Source organism: Macaca nemestrina, chromosome 7 (assembly GCF_043159975.1).
Source record: "Macaca nemestrina isolate mMacNem1 chromosome 7, mMacNem.hap1, whole genome shotgun sequence".
NCBI lineage: Eukaryota > Metazoa > Chordata > Mammalia > Primates > Cercopithecidae > Macaca > Macaca nemestrina.
In genome coordinates, this window is record NC_092131.1 from 136,584,130 (window position 1) to 136,609,384 (window position 25,255).

Below are 25,255 nucleotides of genomic sequence, written 5' to 3' on the forward strand. Positions count from 1 at the left end.
CACTATTACCTCCAGAATATTTTCATCATCCCAAACTGAGGGTTATAGGTATTTTTTCCTCTCTATGTTACATTTACTATTTCTCCTTACAAAAATAAGTGTTCAATGTGGATAGTTTGAAAAACAAAACAAACAAACAAAAAAAAAAAACCACATAGAAAAGCACAAAGAAGAAAATAAGCCGGGCGCGGTGGCTCAAGCCTGTAATCCCAGCACTTTGGGAGGCCGAGACGGGCGGATCACGAGGTCAGGAGATCGAGACCATCCTGGCTAACACGGTGAAACCCCGTCTCTACTAAAAAATACAAAAAACTAGCCGGGCGCGGTGGCAGGCGCCTGTAGTCCCAGCTACTCGGGAGGCTGAGGCAGGAGAATGGCGTGAACCCGGGAGGCGGAGCTTGCAGTGAGCTGAGATCCGGCCACTGCACTCCAGCCTGGGCGGCAGAGCGAGACTCCGTCTCAAAAAAAAAAAAAAAAAAGAAAAGAAAAGAAAAATATCCCATAATTCCACAAATTGATTAGAGACTTGATGAGAAAGGTGTGGAAAGGCATCTCAGGGTGAAATGAGACCCATCCTGCTTACTCAGAGGGTTTAGGCAGGGGAGCAATGAGGATGATAATTTTGAATATGAAGGGTGAAGATATTAGAAACATACCTATCTTTTGCATCTTCCTTAAAAGGGGATAAATGGGGGAGGCAGTGAGTGGTTCTAATAGTGAACCCAACCCGGTAAAGATTCCAGCAACTGTACTGATGATCAGGTCTGTTACCATCTATCCAACCACTCCAAGCTTAGTGCTGTAAAAAAAACAACAGTCATTTGTTGTTACTATCTCTCACAGTGCTGGGGGTTGGCTGGGCTCAGGGTCTCCTATGTGGTTGCAGTCAGACAATGGCTGGGCTAGAGCAGTCGAGAAGGCTTCCTCACTTACACATGTGGTTCCTGGGCTGGAAGGTATCAAACAGCTGGAGGCTGGAACAGCTGGGGCCCCTCCAGCCCCTCTGCCTCCATGGGGTCTCCCCACATGGTCTCTCTTATGATGGCTTCAAAGTGGCTAGACTTCTTACATGGTGGCCCAGGGCTCCAAAGGCGCATGTTCCCCAAGAGAAAGCAGTGCAGGAGCAGTAGCCCCTTCTATGACAGACTTCAGAAACCAGGCAGTATCACTTCTGCCACATTCTGTTCTTTTTTTTTTTTTTTTTTTTTTGAGATCAAGTCTCACTGTGTTGTCTGGGCTGGAGTGCAGTAGTGAAATCTCGGCTCACTGAAGCCTGGGTTCAAGCGATTCTCCTGCCTCAGCCTCCCAAGTAGCTGGGATCGCAGGCACACACCACCATGCCCAGCCAATTTTTGTATTTTTAGTAGAGACGGGGTTTCACCATGTCGGCCAGGCTGGTCTCAAACTCCTGATCTCAGGTAATTCACCCACCTTGGCCTCCCAAAGTGCTGGGATTACAGGTGTGAGCCACCACACCTGGCCTCTACTTCTTAAAGGGAGGAATGTCAAATAATTTGTAGACATATTCTAAAACCACCACAGTGGTGGATTCTGTTATCTAGTCTAGAATGATATGAGTACCATGGACCCCCACTGCTGGTCTACAGAGCAAGTCATCCATATATTCTTGATTTAGAGTCAGAGAACCAACAGACATTTTAGAGATGACTCAGGTAAGTGCTTCCCAACATTTTTTTGATGCTCAAACCCCATTCACAATAATGTGCTCTCTTGTCCCCTGCTTAGAGGTTTAGAACTTTCATCATTTTTGGCCCAGATATCTCGAGCCTGTAATCGTAGCATTTTGGGAGGTTCGAGGTGGGAGGATCACTTGAAGCCAGGAGTTTAAATCCAGCTTGGGCAGCAAAGGGAGACTCTGTCTCTCCAAAAAAGTCAAATAATACAATAAATGAATTTTTCATCATTTTTGCATGGTTTATAATAAAGAAGTAACTTTTAAAAAACATTTGTTCAGAAAACATTCATTGGGATTTGACTGTCTTCTGTGCACTGTGCTAGATGCCAGCGAGATGGGAGGACACATGGTTCCCACCACAATGGGCTTGCTGTCTAGCAGTAGAGCCAGACAATTTAACAAAGGATGACAATAAAGTGTCTTCAGTGCTCTGATCGGAGAAGTACCAGCTCACAAAATACTTTCCCTGGTTCTGATCTCTCTGCTCAGATTGAAACCGCATTTCTAGGCCAGGTGCCGTGGCTCATGCCTTTGGCTCACACCTGCAATCCCAGCCACTTTGGAAAGCCTAGGCGGGTGGATCATCTTGCAGTCAGGAATTCGAGACTGGCATGGCAGAACCCCATCTCTACTAAAGAAAACAAAAATTGGACGGGCGCAGTGGCTCATGCCCGTAATCCCAGCACTTTGAGAGGCGAGGCAGGTGGACCACTTAAGGTGAGGAGTTTGAGAACAGCTTGGCCAACATGGTGAAACCTCGTCTTTACTAAAAATACAAAAATTAGCCAGGTGTGGTGGTGTGTGCTTGTAATACCAGCTACTTGGGAGGCTGAGGCGGGAGAATCGCTTGAACCCGGGAGGCAGAGGAGGCAGTGAGCCAAGATCGCACCACTGCACTCCAGCCTGGGTGAATACAAAAATTAGTCAGGCATGGTGGCAGGCATCTGTAGTCCCAGCTATGTGGGAGGCTGAAACATGAGCGAGAATCACTTGAAGCCAGGCAGAGGTTGCAGTGTGCCACTGCACTCCAGCCTGTGTGACAGAGCAAGATTCTATCTCAAAAAAAAAAAAAAAAAAGAAAGAAAGAAAGGAAAAGAAAAGAAAAGAAGAAACAAAAAAGAAACATTTCCAGCACTTTTAATGCTGTCAGTTGGATGTCATACAGGGCCCTCACACTCAACTTGTTTAAAAGGCCAATTCACTTCCCTCTCCTAGGTTCTGTTCCTCCCCCATGTTCCCTTCATTTAGTAGTATCCTATCCACCTAGTCAAACCTACAAGAATTCTAGCCCTGTCCCATTCTCTTAACCACTACATTGACCTGTTCCCAAGATGTCACTTCTGTCCTAGAACTGTCTTAGGGAAGTTATTTTAAGAAAAAAAAAATTTTTTTTAACAACATATTAATTCAAGGTAATTTTAAAATATTTAAATTTAATTGATTATTTTAAAAGCCATATTACTCATTTAATAAATGATGCATGCTGATTTTAAGGTAATTAGGGGCCATGCACGGTGGTTCATGCCTGTAATCCCAGCACTTTGGGAGGCCAAAGCGGGCAGATTGCTTGAGCCCAGGAGTTCAAGACCAGCTTAGGCTCATGTAGTGAGACACCGTCTCTACAAAAAATTCAAAAGCTAGCTGGGTGTGGGGGGGTGCATGCCTGTGGTTCCAGCTACTAGGGAGGCTGAGGTGGGAGGATCACCTAAGCCTGGGAGGTTGAGGCTGCAGTGAACCAAGATCGTGCCACTGCACTCCAGCCTGGGCAATAAAGCAAGACCCTGTCTCAAAAAAGAAAGGAGGAGAAAAAGAGAAAAAGAAAGGCATGATTTGTTAACAAACAAAACTACATATAAATGTGGTTTGAGGACCAAATATACAATGAAATGTAATAGTGTGGGCTGGGTGCAGTGGCTCTCGCCTGTAATCCCAGCACTTTGGGAGGCCAAGGTGGGCGGATCACGAGGTCAGGAGTTCGAGACCAGCCTGGCCAACATAGTGAAACCCTGTCTCTACTAAAAATACAAAAATAAGCCAGGCGTGATGGCACACACCTGTAGTCCCCAGCTACTCGGGAGGCTGAGGCAGGAGAACCACTTGAACCCGGGAGGCAGAGGTTGTGGTGAGCTGAGACCATTCCATTGCACTCCAGCCTGGGCAACAGAGTGAAACTCCATCTCAAAAAAAGAAAAAAAAAAGAAAAAGAAAAAGAAAAAGTAAAAGAAATTAATAATAGTGTGTTACAGGACCAAAAACAGACAAAAATTGCTTCTATAATATGGTTGCATTTTGTGTTAAATATTTTAAATTTCCTGAGTTTTATTTCTGAGATGTGAAATAAAAGATTTTAGGATTTATTGGGAAGTATTCCCCACAAAAAAATATACTGTGGATATGGATGATTTGTCTTTCCAGTAAACAACAAGCCAAATTAGATTCAGTTGTCATTAAATTTTTTTTTTAAACAGTGTTTTTTAGGCCACGTACAGTGGCACACTCCTATAATCCTAGCACTTTGGGAGGCTGAGGCAGGCAGACTGCTACTGAGCTCCGGAGTTTGGGACCAGCCTGGGCAATGTGACAAAACCCCACCTCTACAAAAAAAATATCAAAATTAGCCAGGCGTGGTGGCACATACCACTGCTTGGGGGCTGCTGAGGTGGGAGGATCACTAGAGCCCGGGAGGTTGAGGCTGCAGTGAGCTGTGATCATGCCATCACACTCCAGTCTGGGAAACAGAGCAAGACTCTGTCTCAAACAAACTAATGGGAAAAAAAATTGGTTTTTGACCTGTCAGTGATTGAGTTTTGTTTTGTTTTGTTTTGCTTGCTTGTTTGTTTTTTCTGAGACAGGGTCTCATTCTGTTACCCAGGCTGGAGTGCAGTAGTGAAATCTTGACTCATTGCAACCTCTGCCTCCCAGGCTCAAGAGATCCTCCTACCTCAGCCTCCCAAGTAGCTGGGACTACAGGCACACGCCACCACACCCAGCTAATTTTTTTGTATTTTTGTAGAGATAGGGTTTCACCATTTTGCCCAAGCTGGTCTTGAACTCCCGAGTTCAAGCGATCTGCCTGCCTTGGCCTCCCAAAGGGCTGGGATTACAGGCGTGAGCCACCACACCCAGCCTGTCATATATTTTTTATGGTCCCACGTGGCTATAAACTAAACAGTGTATAAATAACCAAGTATGAAAATAAGTTAAAGCCGTTTAATGATAAAAACCATGACAGTGGGTGGGGCACGGTGGCTCACTCCTGTAATCCCAGCACTTTGGGAAGCCAAGGCGGGTGGATCACCTGAGGTCAGGAGTTCGAGACCAGCCTGGCCAACATAGTGAAACCCTGTCTCTACTAAAAATAAAAAATTAGCTGGGAGTAGTGGCACGCACCTGTAGTCCCAGCTACTTGGGAAGCTGAGGCAGGAGAATCTCTTGAACCCAGGGGGCAGAGGATGCAGTGAGCTGAGATCGTGCCACCGCATTCCAGCCTGGGCGACAAAGTAAGACTCTGTCTCAAAAAAAACAAAAACAAAAACAAACCATGACAGTGAACCATGTTTATCTGAGCATGTTCTTCCACCCTCCACTAACTGCCACCCTGTAACACCCCATATACCCTTGGAAGCTTTCCATGTTACCAGTTGAAAGAGGAAAATAATAGAATATTTTATTACTGAGTTGGTTTTTTTTTTTTTTTTTTTTTTTTTTTGAGACAGTTTCGCGCTTGTTGCCCAGGCTGGAGTGCAATGGTGCCATCTCGGCTTACTGCAGCCTCCGCCCCCTGGATTCAAGCAATTCTCCTGTCTCAGCCTCCCGAGTAGCTGGGATTACAGGTGTGTGCCACCACGCCTGGCTAATTTTTGTATTTTTAGTAGAAATGGGATTTCATCATATTGGGCAGGCTGGTCTCCAACTCCTGACCTCAGGTGATCCACCCACCTCGGCCTCCCAAAGTGTTGGGATTACAGGCATGAGCCACCGTGCCCAGCCTGATTGATTTTTAAAAAGAAATTAAAACAGGTGCTATATCCACTTTTAATGTTGTGAACTCTGGAACTGGTTAGAAATGTGCATCATACCCCAACCCTTTTGTCTCAGTGATGAAACTGAGGCCCAGAGAGAGGATGGAATTTGCCCGAGGTCATGCAGCAAGTCTGCAACCAAGGCAGGACAAGAACCATGGTTCTGACTCCTTCTGCTGGGCTTGACTGGCCTGAACCTGTAACTCCATCCCTCCTCCTCTCACATTTACTCCCCACCCAGAGTCCGTGTAATGAGATATGAATATAGATAAATTAATTGGATTTTTGTGTGTGGCTGGTGGAATTAGTCTCTCTATATGGCAACATCTTGTTCATTCATTCATTCAGTAGACAGTTAAATCAACTGCTTTCTAGATAACCTATGAGGCCAGTCCATCCAGCCCTGGTCTCCCTGTTTGGCTTCATGTCCTGCCCCTGCTGTCCTGCCCAGTCCACACCTCCTGCACTCTGCTTACACTGTCTTTCCTACAAGATTTCTCTGCTTCCCCCAGGTCTGGCCTGAGTGCCCCTCCTCCTTGTACCCCATCACAGACTGTATCACATTTGTCCATCTCCCTCAGTAGCCTAAGCACCATTCAGGCAAGATTCCTCTTGCTCACCAGTCTGCTCCCAGTGCCCAGAGCAGGGCCTAACCCATAACAGGTGCCCCTTGAATCAATGACGGGATATGCCATTTCCAGGCAGGAAGAGCACGCTTCCCTATGCTCTCACAGCCCAGGGCCTCTGCAGAGGGAGTTTCTTCCACCACCCTGTCAGTTCTAGCCTTTTCAATTGTCCAGACCCATGTCAAACATCCACAACAATCAATAGTTCTGTGAAGCATTCTTTCTCAACCTCCATGTCCCCACACTCCACACACAGTAAATCCCTCCTCCTTTTGTTCCATCCTCCCTGCCACCCCATGCCATTTAGGACACTACTGTCCTTGTGGGCAGTGACTTGTATTTTTTATCTGAGTTCCCTGGCACCTACACAGTGAGAGATACTGGTTTAGCTGCCTAGCATTCAGCAGTGAACCTAGCAAAAAAAAAAAAATCCCTGTCCTCATGAAGCACACATTGTGATTGTGGGGAGTGGGGAAACAGATTGAAAATAAGTAAAATGTAGAGCATGTTAGTAAGTTACAAGTGTTGGCTGTGTGCAGTGGCTCATACCTGTAATCCCAGAACTTCGGGAGGTCAAGGTGGGTGGATCACCTGAGGTCAGGAGTTTGAGACCAGCTTGGCCAACATGGTGAAACCCTGTCTCTACTAAAAATACAAAACATTAGTCGGGCGTGGTGGCAGGCACCTGTAATCACAGCTACTCGGGAGGCTGAGGCAGGAGACTCGCTTGAACCTGGGAGGCGAAGGTTGCAGTCAGCTGAGATCGCACCACTGCACTCCAGCCTGGGTGACACAATGAGACTCCATCAAAAAAAAGAAAGGAAGGAAGGAAGGGAGGGAGGGAGGGAAGGACAAGTGTTGGCCAGGCGTGGTGATTCACGCTTGTAATCCCAGCACTTTGGGAGTCCAAGGCAGGTGGATCACTTGAGATCAGGAGTTCAAGACCAGCCTGACCAAATGATGAAACCCCGTCTCTATTAAAAATACAAAAAAGTAGCTGGGTGTGGTGGCGCAGGCCTGTAGTCCTAGCTACTTGAGAGGCTGAGGCCCAAGAATCGCTTGAACCCAGGGGGCAGAGGTTGCAGTGAGCCACTGCCCTCCAGCCTGGGGGACAGAGTAAGGCTTTGTCTCAAAAAAAAAAAAAAAGAAAACAAAACAAAAAAGAAAGTCACAGTTAAAGACAAGAATAGACAGCAGGGAAAGGGGATAGGAAGAGTGCTGGTGGAGTTGTGAGAAAGCATTTAGGGTATCCAGTATGAGGGAACAGACCTTTAGACTTGCACTGGCCGGACAAAGGTCTTCAGGCTGGAGGGGAGGAGACTGCCTGCGATCAAGTTACAGCAAGGAGGATGGTGTGGCTGGAGAGGTGGTGAGCAGAAGGGGTGGTATCAAAGGGGAAGTCAGAGAGTAAAACAAGCCTACAGATCAGATAGGCCTTGTGGGTCACAATAAGGACTTTGGCGTTTGCTCTGACATAGGAGCCGCTGGTGGGTTTCTAGCAGAGAAGTGGCATGATCTCATTTTAACAGGATCACTCTGGCTGCTCTATTGAGAAAAACACTCAAGGAAGACAAGGACAGAAAGAGATCAGTGAGGAGTTTACTGCGACAATCCAGGTGAAAGGTGACAGGTCTTGGACTAAGGCCACAGTGAGTAAGTGGAGGGTGAAGGATCTGAACAGGAAGAGTAAGAGATGACTCTACATTTTTAAAAACAGAGATGGGGGTCTCGCTATGCTGGCCAGGTTGGTCTTGAACCCCTGGCCTCAAGCGATCCTCCCACCTCGGCCTCCCAAAGTGCTGGGATTGCAGGCGTAAGCCACCACGCCCGGCCTGTACATTTTTGACCTGGGCAACAGGAAAAGATGGAGCTGCTAGGAACTGAGATGAGGAAGACTGTGGGAGGAGAAAGATGGATAGAAAAGATCAGGATAATTTTGTCTACCAGACAGCTAAAGGAACTGGGGCATAGATGACTGGATACACAAGTCCGGGGTTCAGGAAAGATGGTCTAGGCTGAAAGTATACATTTGGACATCATTAGCATAAAGATGCTCTTTAAAGCCTTGAGGACCAGATGAGATCACCAAGGGAAGTAAGTGTTTCAAGGAAGAGTGAGTGATCCACTAAGTCAAATGCTGCTGATAGGGCAAGTGAAGATGGGGCGTCGCAATGAATGAATAAACGCCAGGCCTGTTAGATATGCAAAGCACCAGAGATTATTCAGGGTTAACTGACAACAGATAGGCGTAGAGACAAGATGGCTCTAAGTCACAGGAACACTTGGAAGGGAAGAACTATGGCATCTTGGAGTTGGAAAGGACCTTAATTAGGTCATGGAAATCTGTACTCTTCCCCACCCTAGCCTGACAATTGAACCCTTGGCTGTAGAACAAGAAATATTTGCGGGATACTGAGGCAAGCAGTTTGGCTAGGTAGGTTAGAGAAACTACCTTTGAAGAATGAGAGAAAGGGTAGTTCAGTAAATACTGGACAGCAGATGCAGGGTGAGGGAGTGGAGATGACCTTCTGAAGTCAGAAAACCAAGGTTCAGGTCCTGCAACTGCTGCTCCCTAGACTCCTGTCCTTGGGCAAGTCACTTCACAGCCTCCAGCCTCAGTTTCCCCATGCGGCGACTTCTGAATATGGTAGTGCTTGAAGGTAGCGTAAAAGTGTCCTGCCTCTGTTGGTTACTGCCAAAGCAAGGGAAGGAGGCCAAGAGAAGCCCTTGGTTTGGGATGGCAGTGGAAATGGGGATGAGGAGGAACTATCATGATCTCCGCGGGTCGGCTTGCGCTGCGTGTGGAGAAGCGAACCAGCATTCAGGCCAGGACCTGTGCTGGAATGGACTGGGCTCGGGTGGCAAGGGGGCCATTCGGACAAAGACCGTGGCCCTGAATCTGCCTCCCCTGAGCCTGGAACGGAGATGGAGGAGACCCCGAGGCACCAACAGGGAGAAAAAATAGAGACGCCGAGGCAGAGAGACAAGGAGACTCAGAGACAGGGAGACTAAGAGACAGACCCAGCAACAGGCGGCCTCATGGGCATCCGAGGCGACCCGGAGAGGGCGAGGCACCGGGACACAGACCCGGGCCCAGCAGAGCCCCCGCGCGGCGCAGGGCCGTGGCGCCCGGGCGCAGGGTCCCCGGCCGGGCCAGGGCGGCCGCACTCGCCGGGCGCCCCCGCCCGGGCCGCTTGCCCAAGATGGCGATGGAGGGGCGGGCGAGGCGGCAGCGGCCCCGGCCCCCGCGCCGGCCCCAGCTCGGGCCCGGGCCCCCGAGGCCGCGCCCCCGCCCGCGGCGCCGCGCCTCCCCGGGCCACTGACGCCCGGCGCGCCCTCCCCCCGCGGCGGCGGCCGAGGCGCGGGGAGGCGGCGGCGGCGGCGGCCCGAGCCCAGCCCCATGGCGCGGGGGGACGCCGGCCGCGGCCGCGGGCTCCTCGCGCTGACCTTCTGCCTGCTGGCCGCGCGCGGTAAGGGTGGGCGCCCGGAGAGACGGGAGCGGCTGCGGCGTGAGGGTGCGCCCGCGCCCTGGGTTGCATCGGGCTGCGGGGCTGGCGCGAGCCTGGGTCCCGAGCAAGTGCGGGGACTGCGCGTCCCGGTGCCCGCGGTGCCTGCGCGGGGATCTGCGAGCTGCGGCCGGGGGTCGTTTGCGGCGCGTGCTTGTCCGCACTGAGTGTGTGTCTTTGGTTCGCAGAGTCTGGAGTCGTGTGTGTGTGTGTGTGTGTGTGTGTGTGTTGGGAGTGCTCCCGCCGTGTCCGCAGTGCGTGCCACGGTCGCGGCGTGGCATCGGCGGGGCGGGTAGCTGCGGTGTCGGTGGCTTTCGCGGGGCGGGCTCTGCCTTGCCTGCGCGTGTCTTGGGTTGAGAGTGTGTGTGAAAGAGGAGGGGACTGGGGTTGTGTCTGCACCTCCATTTGGGTCGGGTGCGTGTGCAATCGTGTTTATGGGGCTGAGCTAATATTTGGCCTTGGCATTTGGGAAGTGTCCTTGCCCGTAGTGGGGGACAGAGCGATGGATGCCGATTGACTGGGGGGGGGTGATAAAACAACACTCAACTTTGCCCAGTGGGTGTGGTTCCTCGGTCGGTTAAGGAGGGGTAGGGGGAGGTGTTGCTCCCCAAAACCTGTAGCCCGCAGTGGACTGGGGGAGGGGGCAGGAAACCATTTGCTTTCGTGGACATGTCCAGCGCTCGTTCTCAGGATGGGACGCGTGTCACCCCGGCCCCACCCTCCAGGGGCCGACCCGGGAAGCGTGGACGAGGTCAGCAGGGCCTCATCCAGTCCGCAGCCCAGTGCGGAGTGGGTACGGGGTAAGTCAAGAGTTGTCCAAGCTGGAGAAAGGGCTGGGGAGGGGAGAGCGGAGTCCCCAAGGGTGTGTATCTAGGGTTCCCGCTTCCACCCACAGCTCTGTTGCTTCCTGTCCGGTGTGCGTTTGGGGGTGGCCCATGGAGAGTGTAGGTGGCAGGGCTGGGAGGGGGATGGGCTGGCCGCTTTGTTCGCCTAGTTCTCGCCTTCCCCGCGGAGGGGGGAGCTGAGGATGTGTCCGGGGAGAGTCGGGGAGGGACTTGGAGGTGGGGGTGGGGAGGGGGATTTCTCTCCAGCTGCTGCGGCTTTCCAGAGAGACTCAGCCAGGCCACGTGGGAGGGAGGCGGGGGAAGGAGACTTCGCCTGGCCAGCCCCAGGCCCATCTCCAGGAAAACCAAACAGCGGGTGGGAAAGTGCCGGGAACTGCTCGGACCCCTTCTGTCCCTACAAAGACACGCCCCTTTCCAGTCCCAACCGCGGATTAAGCTGGAGGCAGCTGCGGGGCTGGGTTTCGGCTGCTGGGCCAGGGGAGCCGGGGGCCCTGGCTTGTCAGGTGAAAGGGGCGGAGAAGTGTCAGAGAGGCGTCTGTCCTCCCGGAGCTCAGGGGATTAAGGAATACTTCCCCTGCCCCACCTTCCGCTATTCCGAGGGCTCGTGGAACGAGCTCAGGGTCACACAGCAAAGCCGCATCACGGCTGGGAACCGCACCGGCGCATTATCCAATGCCTTTAGGACCTCCTGCGAGGGACCCAGCTTCCCTGGCCTCTCCCTGCTCCCGAGTGCACAAAGTAGGCGAGGGACCGAGTTGCGACGTCTCTTGGTTGCAGTGTGAGCGGCTACAACAGCTTGCCCTGGTCCTCCAAATCTCAGCAGGCCTGGGGACACTCCAGTCGAGTTATGACTAGCCACCCTGATCTGTACCGAGGTCATTCATTCATTCAACAAATATTTATGGAGCACCTTTTGTAAGCTAGCTTGTGCCTAGTGCCTAGAATATAGTAAATAAGGAGGCAGACCTCGTCCCTGGTGCAAAGCTTTCAGTCCGGTGGAGGGGGAAACTGACAAGTCCCCTGCAGTGCCGGGGAAGAGGCAAGGAGGAGGGGCTCTTATACCGGTCTGGGAAGGTCAGCAAAGGCTTCCTGAAGAAAGTGATGAATAGTAGAGCCCAACATGGAGTTAGCCCCGTAGGAGAATGATGATGGGGACAGTTTTCCAGAGAACAGCATGTGCAAACGTTCAGAGGTGATTTAGTTTAGATCATTGGATTAAACTAAATCTAGCTAGCTGGAGTTTAGGGACAAGGGGTGGGTGTGGGGCAGGTGGGGGAAGCATGGAAGGAGATCAGGGAGTATCAAGACAGGAGGCTGAAGAGGGGAGCTAGATCCAGCTCACAAAGGGCTTTCCAGGGCCCACCAAGGTTTCTGGCCTGAGAGTGCCCGTGAGCCCTTGACAGGATTTAAGATCAGCTTTGCATCATCTCATTGCAGCCAGTGTGGGGATGGATTGGGTGGGGCTGGAGGCAGGAAGCTCCAGCTCCTCAGCTCCTCGGAGGCTGTTGTGGCAATCCAGAAGAGAGGATGGTGGCAACTAGCATAGTGGCAGTTGGGGTTGAGCTGCAGTGGCTGCATTCCAGAGGTTTTCAGGAAATAGAATCAGTAGAACTTGAGGATAGATTGAATTTGTAGAGGGTGAGAGAGAGGAAAGTAAGAAATAGGCCAGGCGCGGTGGCTCACGCCTGTAATCCCAGCACTTTGGGAGGCTGAGGCAGGCAGATCACATGAAGTCAGAAGTTCAACACCAGCCTGGCCAACATGGTGAAACCTCAGATCTACTAAAAATACAAAAATTAACCAGGTGTGGTGTGCATGCCTGTAATCTCAGCTACTTGGGAGTCTGAGACATGAGAATCGTTTGAACCTGGGAGGTGGAGGTTGCAGTGAGCTGAGGTCGTGCCACTGCACTCCAGCCTGGGCGACAAAGTGAGACTCTGTCTCAAAAAACAAAACAAAACAAAAACATGAGGCAGAATGAAGGACTGATATTGGGGTTAGGATGATGCCTGTGCCTGCCCATCTCCTCCCAATACTGTTCTTGTGTCAGGGACTGGGACCCGTGTGTGAGCGAGTGGCAAGAAGCCGAGCTCTGTTCTTATCACATGCACAAAGGTGGTGCTCTCGCCTCTCCCTTCTTCTCAAGTCAGAATTCGGAGGGTGGGGAACCTAGAGGTCAGTCATAGGAGGCCTCTAAGAACTTAAGAGCTTTCTCCTCACCTGGGAACTCTCCACCTCCTCTATCCCTTTCTCAGCCCAGAGGCTCAGAGGCCAATCTCAGTTATTTGGGGTGGGTCTCTCTCCCCATCTTGGAGGTTAGGAACCAGGTCAAACAGTGGGAGTTTCTTTTAATAATGAATCTTATCCAGAAGGTATCTCAGCCTCCATTGATCCTCTATGTGCTTTCATTACTCAATTAAACACACATTTACATGTAAATTAGCATTTCTTTTCTCCTGAAGTTATCTCTTTCAAGTTAAGCAATTTCACAATTAGCGCATCATTGAATGTCAGCACTGAAAGGAACTTAGAAATAATTTCAGTCCAGGTGCCATGCGTGGCTCATACCTGTATCCCAGCACTTTGTGTGGCTGAGGCAGGAGGATCGCTTGAGCTGAGTTTGAGACCAGTCTGGGAGACATATTGAAACCTCATTTCTACGGGGGAAAAAAAAAAAAAAAAAGCGTGGCAGGCATGGTGGTGTGCACTGTTATCCTTGCTGCTCAGGAGGCCAAAAGTGGGCGGGCTGCTTGAGCCCAGGAGTTCAAGACTGTGGTAAGCTGTGATAGCTCGCACCACTGTACCACTGTTCTCCTCCCTGTGCAACAGAGTGAGACTCTGTCTCAAAAGAAAAAAGAGAAAGAAAAGAAGAAATAATTTTAGTATGAGCCTGTTTTACAGATGAGAAAACTGAGTGACTTCCCAAAGTTACATGATTAGGGACTGAAATGGAACCACCCTTTCTAGGGATACCCAAGTCCACTCTGCACTCCTCTGTACCATATGAGACATTATCAGCTTTAGGCTCTCCCCTCAAGTAGGTCTATCTGGGCTCTGGAATCCACCCTCCTCCACTTACCCCCCACCCACCTCTTTTTTCTCTCCCATGGTACAGCAACCAGACTTGATACAGAATTCCAGATGCAGAACAGATGTCTACCAGGCAGGCTTGGGGGCAGGGGGAGGAGTATGCACGGCTCTGAGGGAGAGGACCCCAGCCTGGTCAGAGTTAGATGACAGGAGCTAGGGGGCCAAGGAAGGAAAACCAGAGAGTATGTTTTGGGGCCCGACATGCAGAGAAATCAAACCCTGTTACCTGTGCCAACTGGGCTGCCAGCTACTACTGCCTCACTGCTGAGGCTGAGGAGGTATCCTCTGGATTTGGGAGCCCATGGGGTCCTTGGGATCAGGGAAGCAAGGACCAGTAAGCTGTCCTTCAGGTGCAGACCCAAGGCTCCTGGATGGTTCTATAAGGGGCTCATTACCTTGTTAGATTGTTTCCAGGACAGAGTTCTGGCCAGTGAGCAGAACATACCGGGAGAGACAGGTGGGCACAAGGGAAATATATTTTTTAACCATATGAGCCATACAGCAAGAGAACAGGCAAGGTAGTGATCTCCCCAGCCTGGTCATGTTTAAATACAGGGTTTCTTTCAGTGTGGACTTGCTGTTCTGTCTCTGCTTTTCAAGCGTATTGTGTCGACTGGTGCCACACAGTGTGCTAGGCAGTTTCCACATGTCTTCCTGACATCTTCTCCCGCCCTGAAGGGAGTTACTATTGTTTTTACAGATAAGGAAACTGATGCTTAGAAAAGCACAGGGGGCTCTGTGTCTTATCTTTTCGAGGATGTTTTCATGGATTCACTCATCCATTCAAGAAATGTTTATTGAGCACCTGCTGTGTGTTAGGCACTGTTCCCGGTACTGAGGATTTAGAAAGCTGACTAAGACATAACCCCAAGACTTTGATGCCTAGTTGAGGAGAAAGGCAAGTCAAAAACCTAGAGTGAAGGCTGGGCGTGATGGCTCACACCTGTAATCTCAGCACTTTGGGAGGCCAAGGTGGGTGGATCACTTGAGGTTAGGAGTTCGAGACCAGCCTGGCCAACATGGTGAAATCCCTTCCTACCAAAAAATACAAAAACTAGGCGGGCGTGGTGGCACACACCTGTAGTCCCAGCTACTTAAGAGGCTGAAGCAGGAGAATCACTTGAACCTGGGTGGCAGAGGTAGCAGTGAGCTGAGATCATGCCACTGCACTCCAACCTGGGTGACAGAGTGAGACTCCCTCTCCCCCACCAAAAAAATATCTGGAGTGACAACTGCGATGATGGGGGTGCCAGCGTTCTACGGGGCAGAAAAAGGAGAGGTGTCTGAAGCAACCAGAGACGTCACAGCTGTTCTAGGGAGTGAGCGCAGCACCAGCAATGCATGGAACAAGATGTGTTTTCAGAGAACTGGCCATGGTTCGCTGTGTGTGGAGGGGCAAAGGGTCTCAGGGGAGCGGGAGGTAGGCAGGTCAAGCTGAGCCTGGCTTTGCTGTCGGATAGGCTGAGGCTAAGCCTCTCCCCTCAGGATTGCAGATGAAGGGAGAGCTGAGGCCTTCCTTGTGTCCCAGGCAACTGTCCCAACTCTCCTTCCAGCTGTTGGGGGGAGGGGCTCAGCATGTGGTAAGGGAGGTGGCCAAGGTGGGGGGCGGGAAGGGAGGTTTCTGGAAGGAACCGACTTGTGTTCCCTGGGAAAGGAGAATGGTGATGGTGTCGTGGGGAATTTCTCCTGGGCTGAAAACAAGTAGTAAATCTGTTGGGCCCTGAAATTCAGAAGTGAGGAGGCACTGATGTGATGTTTGTGGCAAGTTCCTGGCTTAATGAAGGAGCCATCTTGGCCTCGTTGTTCCCCTCCCCCAGCTACACGCCCCTTCCCTAAGAATTCACTGAAAAATGGAACTCACGCCAGGCCTCCACTAATCCCACGAAACAGCATTGAGCTGGCCCTAGAGCTCAGCAGCGAATCTCCTTTCTGTCTGGGTTCTAATTGGCCTCATAAAATCCAATTTATCCTGTAAGTGGGTAAAATAATCTGTCAGAAAAAGGAGATTGAGAGGTGGCCCTAGGGTTCCCAAATGCAGCAGCTCTGTGTCTCTGGCAGAGTCTCACTGAGGAGATTGAGGAGAAGGGATTATGGGAGGGGCGGCCCCCTCAAGACAGCCGGCGGGCAGCAAGTGTCCACTGGGCACCTGCAATGTGTCCACCCCCGCCCTGAGAGGGAGGGCTAAAAATGTTGGGGGTCAGCCATGACAATGGGTTGGGGTGGCAAGAAAGTGCTGGCCATGAAGCTCCTGGACAAATAGGGTCTCCTCCCCAGAGCATCTTTTGTGAAAAGATTTGGTGGTATGGGAACCACACTTACATTAAAACAAATATTGCTGTGTTATGGAGCAGAGTGCAAAATGTGCTAGAGGTTTAAAAGGCAAAACATTTTAAGCAGGCAGTGAGCCTTGTAAATATGTGTTCCTCTGCTGTTGGGAGAATTTGGATGAAAATGTTTGAGAAGTTTGGAGACTCCTCATTTTAAGATTGGGGAAACTGAGGCCGAAAGGACAAAAGTAGCTCACACCGGGTCATGCAACGAACGACTGGACCTAGAACCCAGGACTCTGAGGCCAGGCTTGTCCCACCACACCCCCTTGTCTGTCTAGGCAAGAGTAAGGGACCTCCAAGTGGCTTCAGTTTGAGACTTAGGAAAAACTTTACCTGGGAAGGCAGGAGCAGCCTCATAGAAGGGCTGGCACCTGAGTCCCTAAGGATACGCTTCCTGGGCACAGAAATCAGGTTGGGCACAGAGACAGAGAGAACGCTCTTATTCAGGAGCAGTTGTCTCCTCAATGCTGGGTTCATCACCAAAAAGTCAAAGAGGGCAGTTTTCCCAGACTGTCTCCCGAGAGATGAGACCCCTCCCCAAGCCTCAGTTTCCCCATCTGTGGAATGAGGCTTCTCAGGCTTTGCAGACGTTTCCACTAAAATAGGCTGTCTTGGGCTGCTGGCACAGCACTGCTGTTCTCTGAGGAGGACCCCCTCTTCTCTCTGTGTCTACGTCCCTGTTGCTTTCCCTGTTCCTGCCTTGCTGAGTTCCTCAGAGGTGGGGAAGCCAGACATCTGCTGATCCATGAATATTCAGGAAGGGAATCGGAGCCTCCTCTGGGCTCCCCAGCCAGCCGCCAGCCCCTCTGGCGGCCGTCCTGCTTGCCAGAGCCCAGGCTGCTGACATACCCAGCAGCTGCTCGGGCCCCAACTGTTCACATTGTTTGTTCATCGCAGCAGGGGATTTTCCAAGCCCGGGACATGCTTTAGGGGGCAGGGAGGCTGCCGGAGGGCTCAGGGATTCGTGTCCTGTGGGAGTTTTCTCCCCTGAAATCCAAACCTACTGCTTAGTGGCTGGAATGGGTATTTGGAAGCCGCTGGGCTGAGAGCCGGGCTTGCCTTCCCCCTACCCTGTAGTTGAATCATGGCATCTAGGGCCTTAGAGATAGAAGGGACTGGATGATAAGAACAGCAAATAGCACTTGTACAGCCCTTTACAGTTACAAAGTGCCTGTAAAGAATAAGCTCCCCACCGGGCATGGTGGCTCATGCCTGTAATTCCAGCACTTTGGGGGGGCCAAGGCAGGCAGATCACTTGAGGTCAGCAGTTCGAGACCAGCCTGGCCAACATGGTGAAACCCTGTCACTACTAAGAATACAAACATTAGTCAGGTGTGGTGGTGCATGCCTGTAATCCCAGCTACATAGGAGGCTGAGGCAGGAGAATCACTTGAACCCGGGAGGTGGAGGTTGCAGTGAGCTCAGATCGTGCCACTCTACTCCAGCCTGGGCAACAGAGCACAACTGTCGAAAGAACAAACAAACAAAGAATGAGCTCCCATTCCTTGAGTGATGTCTATTAGGCTCTGAGCTGTAGCCCTGACATACATTGTCTTCTTTAATTCCTTCACGCTTAGTGGTGTCATCTTCATTTTATGCATGTGGAAACTGAGTCCCAGAAACGTTAAGTGGCTTGGCTTGTCACAGAGCTGGTAGGTGGAGCAGCAAGATTGAAACCTTGATCTTCTTCCCCAAGGTCAAAAGCTGTTTCCACCACAGCACGTGGCCCATAGTAGCGTGAATGCCACATTGGTTTCCCCAATTAGAATGGAAACTTGGTGAGGGCAGGGGCCGCTTCTCCCTCCTGAACCCACGAGTACTACTGAGGCCAGTTGTGTAGCCAGAGGTGTCCAGCAGAACCCATCTGATGAATTAAGAAAGGCAGCGGCCCAGGTCAGGTCCTGTCTCTCCGTCCGCCCTTCACACTGCAATCCCGGAGCCCTGGCTTCTGCCCTGGCCTCTTTATTTCACGCAGCCATCACTGCTCTTCTCCCCTCACTCTTGTTCGTCTTTGGAGGTGGTGGGAAGGGAGTCTGGAGACTCACAGGGGTTCTAAATGTTGGCCTGTGTGTCCAGGTGTTGGAGAGTGTGGCAGAGACTGAGGTGCACGTGTTCAGGAGTGCAGAGCTATGTTTACCAATTCGTGTGTGGTCTCAATGGTGTTTTATGTTTGTTCAGAAATAGGTGTGTCCATGTCAGCGAATAATCATAGAATCATAGAATCTCAGAGGTCACCTGCTACATTCCAGTGAGCTGGGGTCCAGAAGGGGAAAAGACTGGGCCAAAACCACATGGCTAGACTGTGATGGAGCTGGACCTAGAACCCAGGGTCTCCTGGTTCCCTCACCATTGTTTTGTGCATGTCCCCATGTGGCTCTGTCAGTCCCGACTTGCCTTGTAATGAATATGAGCCATTGTCCCAACCTCTGTCCCTGGTTCCTCTCAGACATGCCATTCTGCCTTGCAGTAAGGAGTCAGACCAGAGCCTAAGAAGGGATCTTGGGCCACTGAGCTTTTATAAGACAAGGAGGCAGCAGGTCAAACTGTTGGGAGACACAACGGGGAGAACCGACCATTTCTCTATGAATAATGGTGGCTGGGTCCTGCTGAATATTGGTTCCAATAATAAACATTGGCCTTTGTGTGTTTTTGCCTTGACCCCGGGATGGCATCCCTTCCTCTACTGTTTCCCTGCTCTCCCCTTTGTGGCAAGGGCAGTGTTGGGGTCTGTAGGCTTTTCTGGGGCCTTGGGAGAAAAAAGAACCCTGGATTGAGTCAGGAGACCTGAATCCTGGCTCTGGCCTCCTGCATGGCCTTGGGTAAATTAGCTGCAGGGAGTGTTGAGCTTCTCCAGTCACCAGGACAGACCAGGCTGCAGGCTGCCAGGGCCTGGAATGAGCCATGGGAGCCTCCTCTCATGCTGGCTCTGAATCCGGCTTGAGTCTAGTCCCGACCTGGGGCACTTAATTCCCAGCAGGATCTGCTCACTTAGTTCATTGTCGGGGAAGGGGAAATGTCTGACTTCCCTTCATCCAGGTGGCTCCCCCAACCAGCTGGGACTTATTTTTGTTTTGTTCATTCAAAATATATAGCATACACACACACACACACACACACACACACACTTTCTCACACTTATAATACATTTTAAATGTTTCTTGGATACAGTATTTTTCTAGCCTCTGTGTGTGTGTGTATAAAGAGAGACAGAGTGAGAGAGAGATCTACATATGCATATGTATATATTTTAGACAGGATCTCGCTCTGTTACCCAGGCTAGAGTGCAGTGGCACAATCACAGCTCACTTCAGCCTCGACCTTCTGGGCTCAAGGGATCCTCCCACCATGCCTGGCTAATAAAAAAATTTTTTTTTGTAATGATGAAGTCTCCCTATGTTACCCAGACTGGTTTCAAACTCCTGGGTTTAAGCAATCCTCCTGCCTCGGCCCTCAACCTCACAAAGTGTTGGGGTTACAGGAGTGAGCCGCCATGCCTGGCCTCCAGTGGCATATTTTTGATTGGATAATAATGACCAATATCATCTGTTAGGTTCCAGGGTAGGGAATGACATTACTGAGCCCCCATTCTGTGTCAGGCACTGTGCTTTTTTTTTTTTTTCTTTTTTTGAGACAGAATCTCATTCTGTCACCCAAGCTGGAGTGCAATGGCGCGATCTTGGCTCACTGCAACCTCCACCTCCTGGGTTCAAGCGATTCTCCTGCCTCAGCCTCCTGAGTAGCTGAAAATATAGGTGCGCGCCACCACGCCTGGCTGGTTTTTGTATTTTTAGTAGAGATGGGGTTTCACCATGTTGGTCAGGCTGGTCTCGAACTCCTGACATCGTGATCCACCTGCCTCGGCCTCCCAAAGTGCTGGAATTACAGGCGTGAGCCACCGCGCCCATCCACTATATTCTTTTCTCACACATCATCTCGTTTAATGCTTACAACAGCCCTATGAGAAAGGAATTGCTATGCTTTTTTTTATTTTAGGCAGAGTCTCATTCTGCCACCCAGGCTGGAGTGCAGTGGCGTGATCGTGGCTCACTGTAGCCTTGAACTTCCAGGCTCAGGCGATCCTCCTTGCTTCAGCCTCCTGAGTAGCTGGGACCACAGGCGCTTGCCTCCACGTACAGCTAACTTTTTACATTATCTGTACAGATGGGGTCTCTCTGTGTTACCCAGGCTGGTATGCTTTTTCAATTGAGACACAATTTACATACTACAAAATTCACCCTTTATAGTGTTCGACTCAGTGGTTTTTTTTTTTTTTTTTTTTTTCTTTTTTTTTTTTTGAGATGGAGTCTCGCTCTGTCGCCCAGGCTGGAGTGCAGTGGCGCAATCTCGGCTCACTGCAAGCTCCGCCTCCCGGGTTCACGCCATTCTCCTGCCTCAGCCTCCCGAGTAGCTGGGACTACAGGCGCCCGCCCCTGCGCCCGGCTAATTTTTTCTATTTTTAGTAGAGACGGGGTTTCACCATGGTCTCGATCTCCTGACCTTGTGATCCGCCCACCTCGGCCTCCCAAAGTGCTGGGATTACAGGCGTGAGCCACCACGCCCGGCCTGGTTTTTGGTATATTCATATTCACAACGTTGTGCAACCACAGCCACTATCTAATTCTAGAACATTTTCATCACCCCCAAAAGAAACCCTGTACTCATTAGCAGTGACTCCCTGTCCTTCCTCCCCCCAGTCACTGATAATCATTAATCCACTTTCTGTCTTTATGGATTCGCCTTCTCTGGGCATTTCATAGAAATGAGATCATGCAAAATGTGGCATCTTATGACTGGCTTCCTTCACTTAGCGTCAAGTTTTCATGCTACCTTGTAGCATGCATCAGTCCTTCATTCCTTTTGATGGCTGAGTAATCCAGTTATCTATTTATCAGGTGATGGGCTTTTGGGTTGTTTCCACTCTTACTATTATGAATAATGCTGCTATGAGGAAACAGCAGCGGGGAAGACAGGCACAGAGGAGGGCAGCCGTTTGTCCAAAGTCACAGTTAGTAAGGGGAGAACCGGGATCCAGATGCAGGTCTTTCTCCTTGATTTGCCCCCCTGCTCGGATGACTCAGGAGCAGAGGCTGTGGGAGGTGGGGGGACACACACTGATGGCCCCATGCTCCTCCTCTATGCAGGGGGGCTGCTGTTGCCCCAGGAGACGACTGTGGAGCTGCGCTGTGGAGTGGGGCCGCTACAAGTGATCCTGGGCCCAGAGCAGGCTGCAGTGCTGAACTGTAGCCTGGGGGCTGCTGCCACTGGACCCCCCACCAGGGTGACCTGGAGCAAGGATGGGGACACCCTGCTGGAGCACGACCACCTACACCTGCTGCCCAATGGTTCCCTGTGGCTGTCCCAGCCACTAGCACCCAATGGCAGTGACGAGGCAGTCCCTGAGGCTGTGGGGGTCATTGAAGGCAGCTATTCGTGCCTGGCCCACGGCCCCCTCGGAGTGCTGGCCAGCCAGGCTGCTGTCGTCAAGCTTGCCAGTAAGTGCTTGCATCGGGGGGCTGAGGCTGAAACCTAGACTTGGGGTGTGTGAAGTGGGATCTGCAGTTAGTTACTTGCACAAATGCCTCTCTCTTGAGCCCACTCCCCCTTTCCCTGCCTCCCATCCTGCTCAATAGGTCTCTTCCTGGTATTGTCTATCCTCATTCTTGGGTATTCCATAATCTTCCTACTTCTTCTCCACTCCCCTGTTCCTTCTGCCTTTCTTTCCCTTTGAGTCCTAGAGTCTGGGCTTGTGCTTTCCTCCAGGGAGCCTGCCAGAGTGCCCCCTTTGTGTCAGAGGCACAAAGCTGCCTCCTAAGGGAACTGCACGGCAGGTGGAACATGTGGAGTCAAACCCCACGGTCCAGCCTTACCCCTTAGGGGCCTCTCAGGAGGCACAGATCACCATGAAATAACTTTCAGGCCAGAAGAAATGTGCATCTTACTGTATAGTTTGACCATCACGATGATGTTGGGCAGGGAGGCTTTGGAATTCATTCTGCTGGCAGCATCTGACCACTAATCACCACTTCTTGTTGTGTCTCCCTCGGTCTGAATTGGCTCTGCTTGTGTTTCTATGACTCTGTTTCTGTGTCTCCACGCGGACGTGTTTCACTGTTTGTGCTTGCTGTGGCCTCTCTCTCCTACTCCTCTCCCGTCCCTGCCTGTGTCTCATTGTCCCCAGCACTCGCAGACTTCTCTCTGCACCCGGAGTCTCAGACGGTGGAGGAGAACGGGACAGCTCGCTTTGAGTGCCACATTGAAGGGCTGCCAGCTCCCATCATTTCTTGGGAGAAGGACCAGGTGACATTGCCTGAGGAGCCTCGGTGAGTGCCCTGTAGGGGAGCGGGTCCTGGTAGGCGGGGTAGAGAGGGCTCTGGGGTGCGCTCAGAGCTGAGATTCTTAGAGTCAAGGTAGCTGCATTTACCTAAGCTGACTTGAGTGTCAAGCACCGCCTGACTCCTGGCTCATGTCTGGTCCCAAAGAGAAGTTGGACAAGAAGTTTTTGCTCCCTGGGAGGAAAGCCACCCACTGAGCTGTGGAGCCTGGGTGGGTGTCGTAGTAGAGTCCTTCCCAGCACATCTAGTCCAACCACTTGCTTTACTGTGGAGACTGAGGGCCAGAGAGGAGCTGTGGTTTATCCCAAGCCATGCCGTGAGCCATTGGCAGAATGCTGGTTGTCTGTTGAGGGCTCCCGGAGGCTGCTGGGAAGGTTTTCTCTTTTCAGGGTTCCTCCGGAGTTTCCACTCTAGATGCATCACTTCTCTCTCAGTTCCAGCCAGTGGGGCGCAGCCCTCTGAGAAGTGAATTGTAGAGGTCTTTCCTCTTTCCCTCTCCTCTTTCTCTGTAAAGGCAATGGATGGGTAGAGCAATCCCAGGGAAAAGCTTCCAGGGCAGAAGGGAAGCAGAGGCTAGGCCCTGGAGTTGGTCCCTCTTGTGGCTTCCTGGGTAGGTCCAGATGTGTATACAGTGTGACCAGAAACCACAAGGCTCATTTGCATCTGTGGTCTCTGAGTTGGTCTCATGACTCAGTCATAACCCGCTAAATTCTTATGTATCTTTGGAAATGTGGCTCCAAGGCCTTTCCCAGTCACCCTGCAGTCCTCCCACTATATCTCCGTAGCCGTAGTTACCAGCTAGATCCTTCTCCCGTCCTGGTGGAAGTGGGGTTCCTCAGTCTCTGAAACACTGCCCTTTCTCCTCTGGAACCAACCTTCTCTTGCCTGTGTCGCATTGTCCCAGCTCCTCTGACTTTTGCCCATGTGTGGATAAAATTGGGGGTTGTAGGAGAAACTTTGGGGTAGAAAAGCCACAAGATAGTTGTGAGGGAGGAAGAGGATGAGCGGTCCATACATAAGAGATCCTGGTTGGGTGTGGTGACTCACGCCTGTCATCCCAACATTTTGGAAGGACAAAGCAGGAGGATCGCTTGAGCCCAGGAGTTCAAGATCAGCCTATGCAAAATATCGAAACCCTGTCTGTATAAAAAATACAAAAATTAACCCAGCGTGGCAGTGTGGCGCCTGTGGTCCCTGCTACTTGGGAAGCTGAGAGAGATCACTTGGAGATCGAGGCTACAGTGAGCTGTGATAATGCCACTGCATTCCAGCCAGCCTGGGTAACACACCGAGACCCTGTCTCAAAAAAAAAAAAAAAAAGAGAGAGAGAGATCCTGTTGACTTTGGTGACACTGGTCCTCAGAGAGTCACTTCTCACCCAGCCTATTCTCCTTCCCACCTATGAAATGAAACGGAAAACAAATGAAAGTTGATTTAGATTGTGGTTTCCCAAAGTGTGGCTTTTATAGAATGTTAGTCCCTTTAAATGTTTCTTGAATGAAGTATTCTATGATCAAATAAGAACAGGAAACTGCCTGTAAATCTCCCTCCTGGAGTTGGCAAGACCCTGAGAAGGGGTGTAATGAGAATCTGTGGGCCTTGTTTAATGGAGCACTTCCGAGGCTCGTTTGCCCAGGAGCCCCTTAACATCCCATGAATGAGCATTCTAGAGAGTGAACCCTGGGAAATGCTGACCCAGCCTTTCTAATGCTGACATTTTCAGTTCTGTGCCTTTCTAAATGTGGAGGCTCTCACCACTGTGTGATGACGGGTGCCTCCTGGGAGTTCCGTGAACCCAGAACAGATGATCTGGGCAAGTGAGAACCAAGCGAGAGCCTACTCCTGATGCCCCCCAGAGAGGGGAGCAGAGGGCAGCAAAATCTCCCCATGTTGAAAGTCACAACATGAACCACTTAATGGGAGTGTACCTTGGGCCAGGCACTGTGCTGCGCCTTTTACATGTTTTCTCACTTAACCCTTCCAATCATCCTTTAACATAGGTATTTCTTATTTTCATATCTTCCTCTATTTACTTTTAATTTATATTTCTAGCAGATGCATTTTTTAAATTCATATCAATGTGGCTGGGCGCAGTGGCTCACGCCTGTACTCCCAACACTTTGGGAACCAAGATGGGTGGATCGCTTGAGCTCAGGAGTTAGAGACCAACCTGGGCAATATGGTGAAACGTCATCTCTCAAAAAATACAAAATTTAGGCCTGGTGCGGTGGCTCACACCTGTAATCCCAGCACTTTGAGAAGCTGAGGTGGGTTGATCACAAGGTCAGGAGTTTGAGACCAGCCTGACCAACTTGGTGAAACCCTATCTCTACAAAAAAAAAAAAAAAAAAAAAATTAGCCAGGCGTGGTGTCACATGCCTATAATCCCAGCTACTCAGGAGGCTGAGGCAGGAGAATCACTTGAACCCAGGAGGCAGAAGTCGCAATGACCCAAGATAGCACCACTTCACTCCAGCCTGGGTGACAGAGCGAGACTCTGTCTAAAAAAAAGAAAACAAAACAAAACATAGGCCTGGTGCAGTGGCTCACGCCTGTAATCCCAGCACTTTGGGAGGCTGAGGCAGGTGGATCATCTGAGGTCAGGAGTTCAAGACCAGCCTGGTCAACATGGTGAAACCCTATCTCTACTAAAATTACCAAAATTAGCTGGGCATGGTGGCCAGCACCTATAAACCCAGCTACTCAGGAGGCTGAGGCAGGAGAATTGCTTAAACCCAGGTGGTAGAGGTTGCAGTGAGCCAAGATGGCGCCATTGCACTCCAGCCTGGGTGATGGAGGAAGACTCCA

The 25,255-nt window shown here is 50.9% G+C and overlaps 1 protein-coding gene across 5 annotated transcripts in view; it reads left to right on the top strand.

Moving 5' to 3' along the window:
* Positions 1-9,662: 9,662 nt before the first annotated feature.
* Positions 9,663-25,255, top strand: part of LOC105488419 (immunoglobulin superfamily DCC subclass member 4) — a 43,880-nt gene continuing 28,287 nt past the window's right edge. The window contains exons 1-3 of one of the 5 annotated variants that reach the window (XM_011752435.3): positions 9,663-9,814; positions 21,257-21,607; positions 22,294-22,435. In XM_011752435.3, coding sequence (XP_011750737.2) covers positions 9,745-9,814; positions 21,257-21,607; positions 22,294-22,435 — 563 coding nt within the window. In that variant the 5' untranslated portion in view covers positions 9,663-9,744. Of the gene's footprint in view, positions 9,815-10,230; positions 10,651-21,256; positions 21,608-22,293; positions 22,436-25,255 lie in introns of those variants that run through there. The other 4 variants (XM_071101200.1, XM_011752451.3, XM_011752443.3 and 1 more) reach the window with 4 other exon arrangements.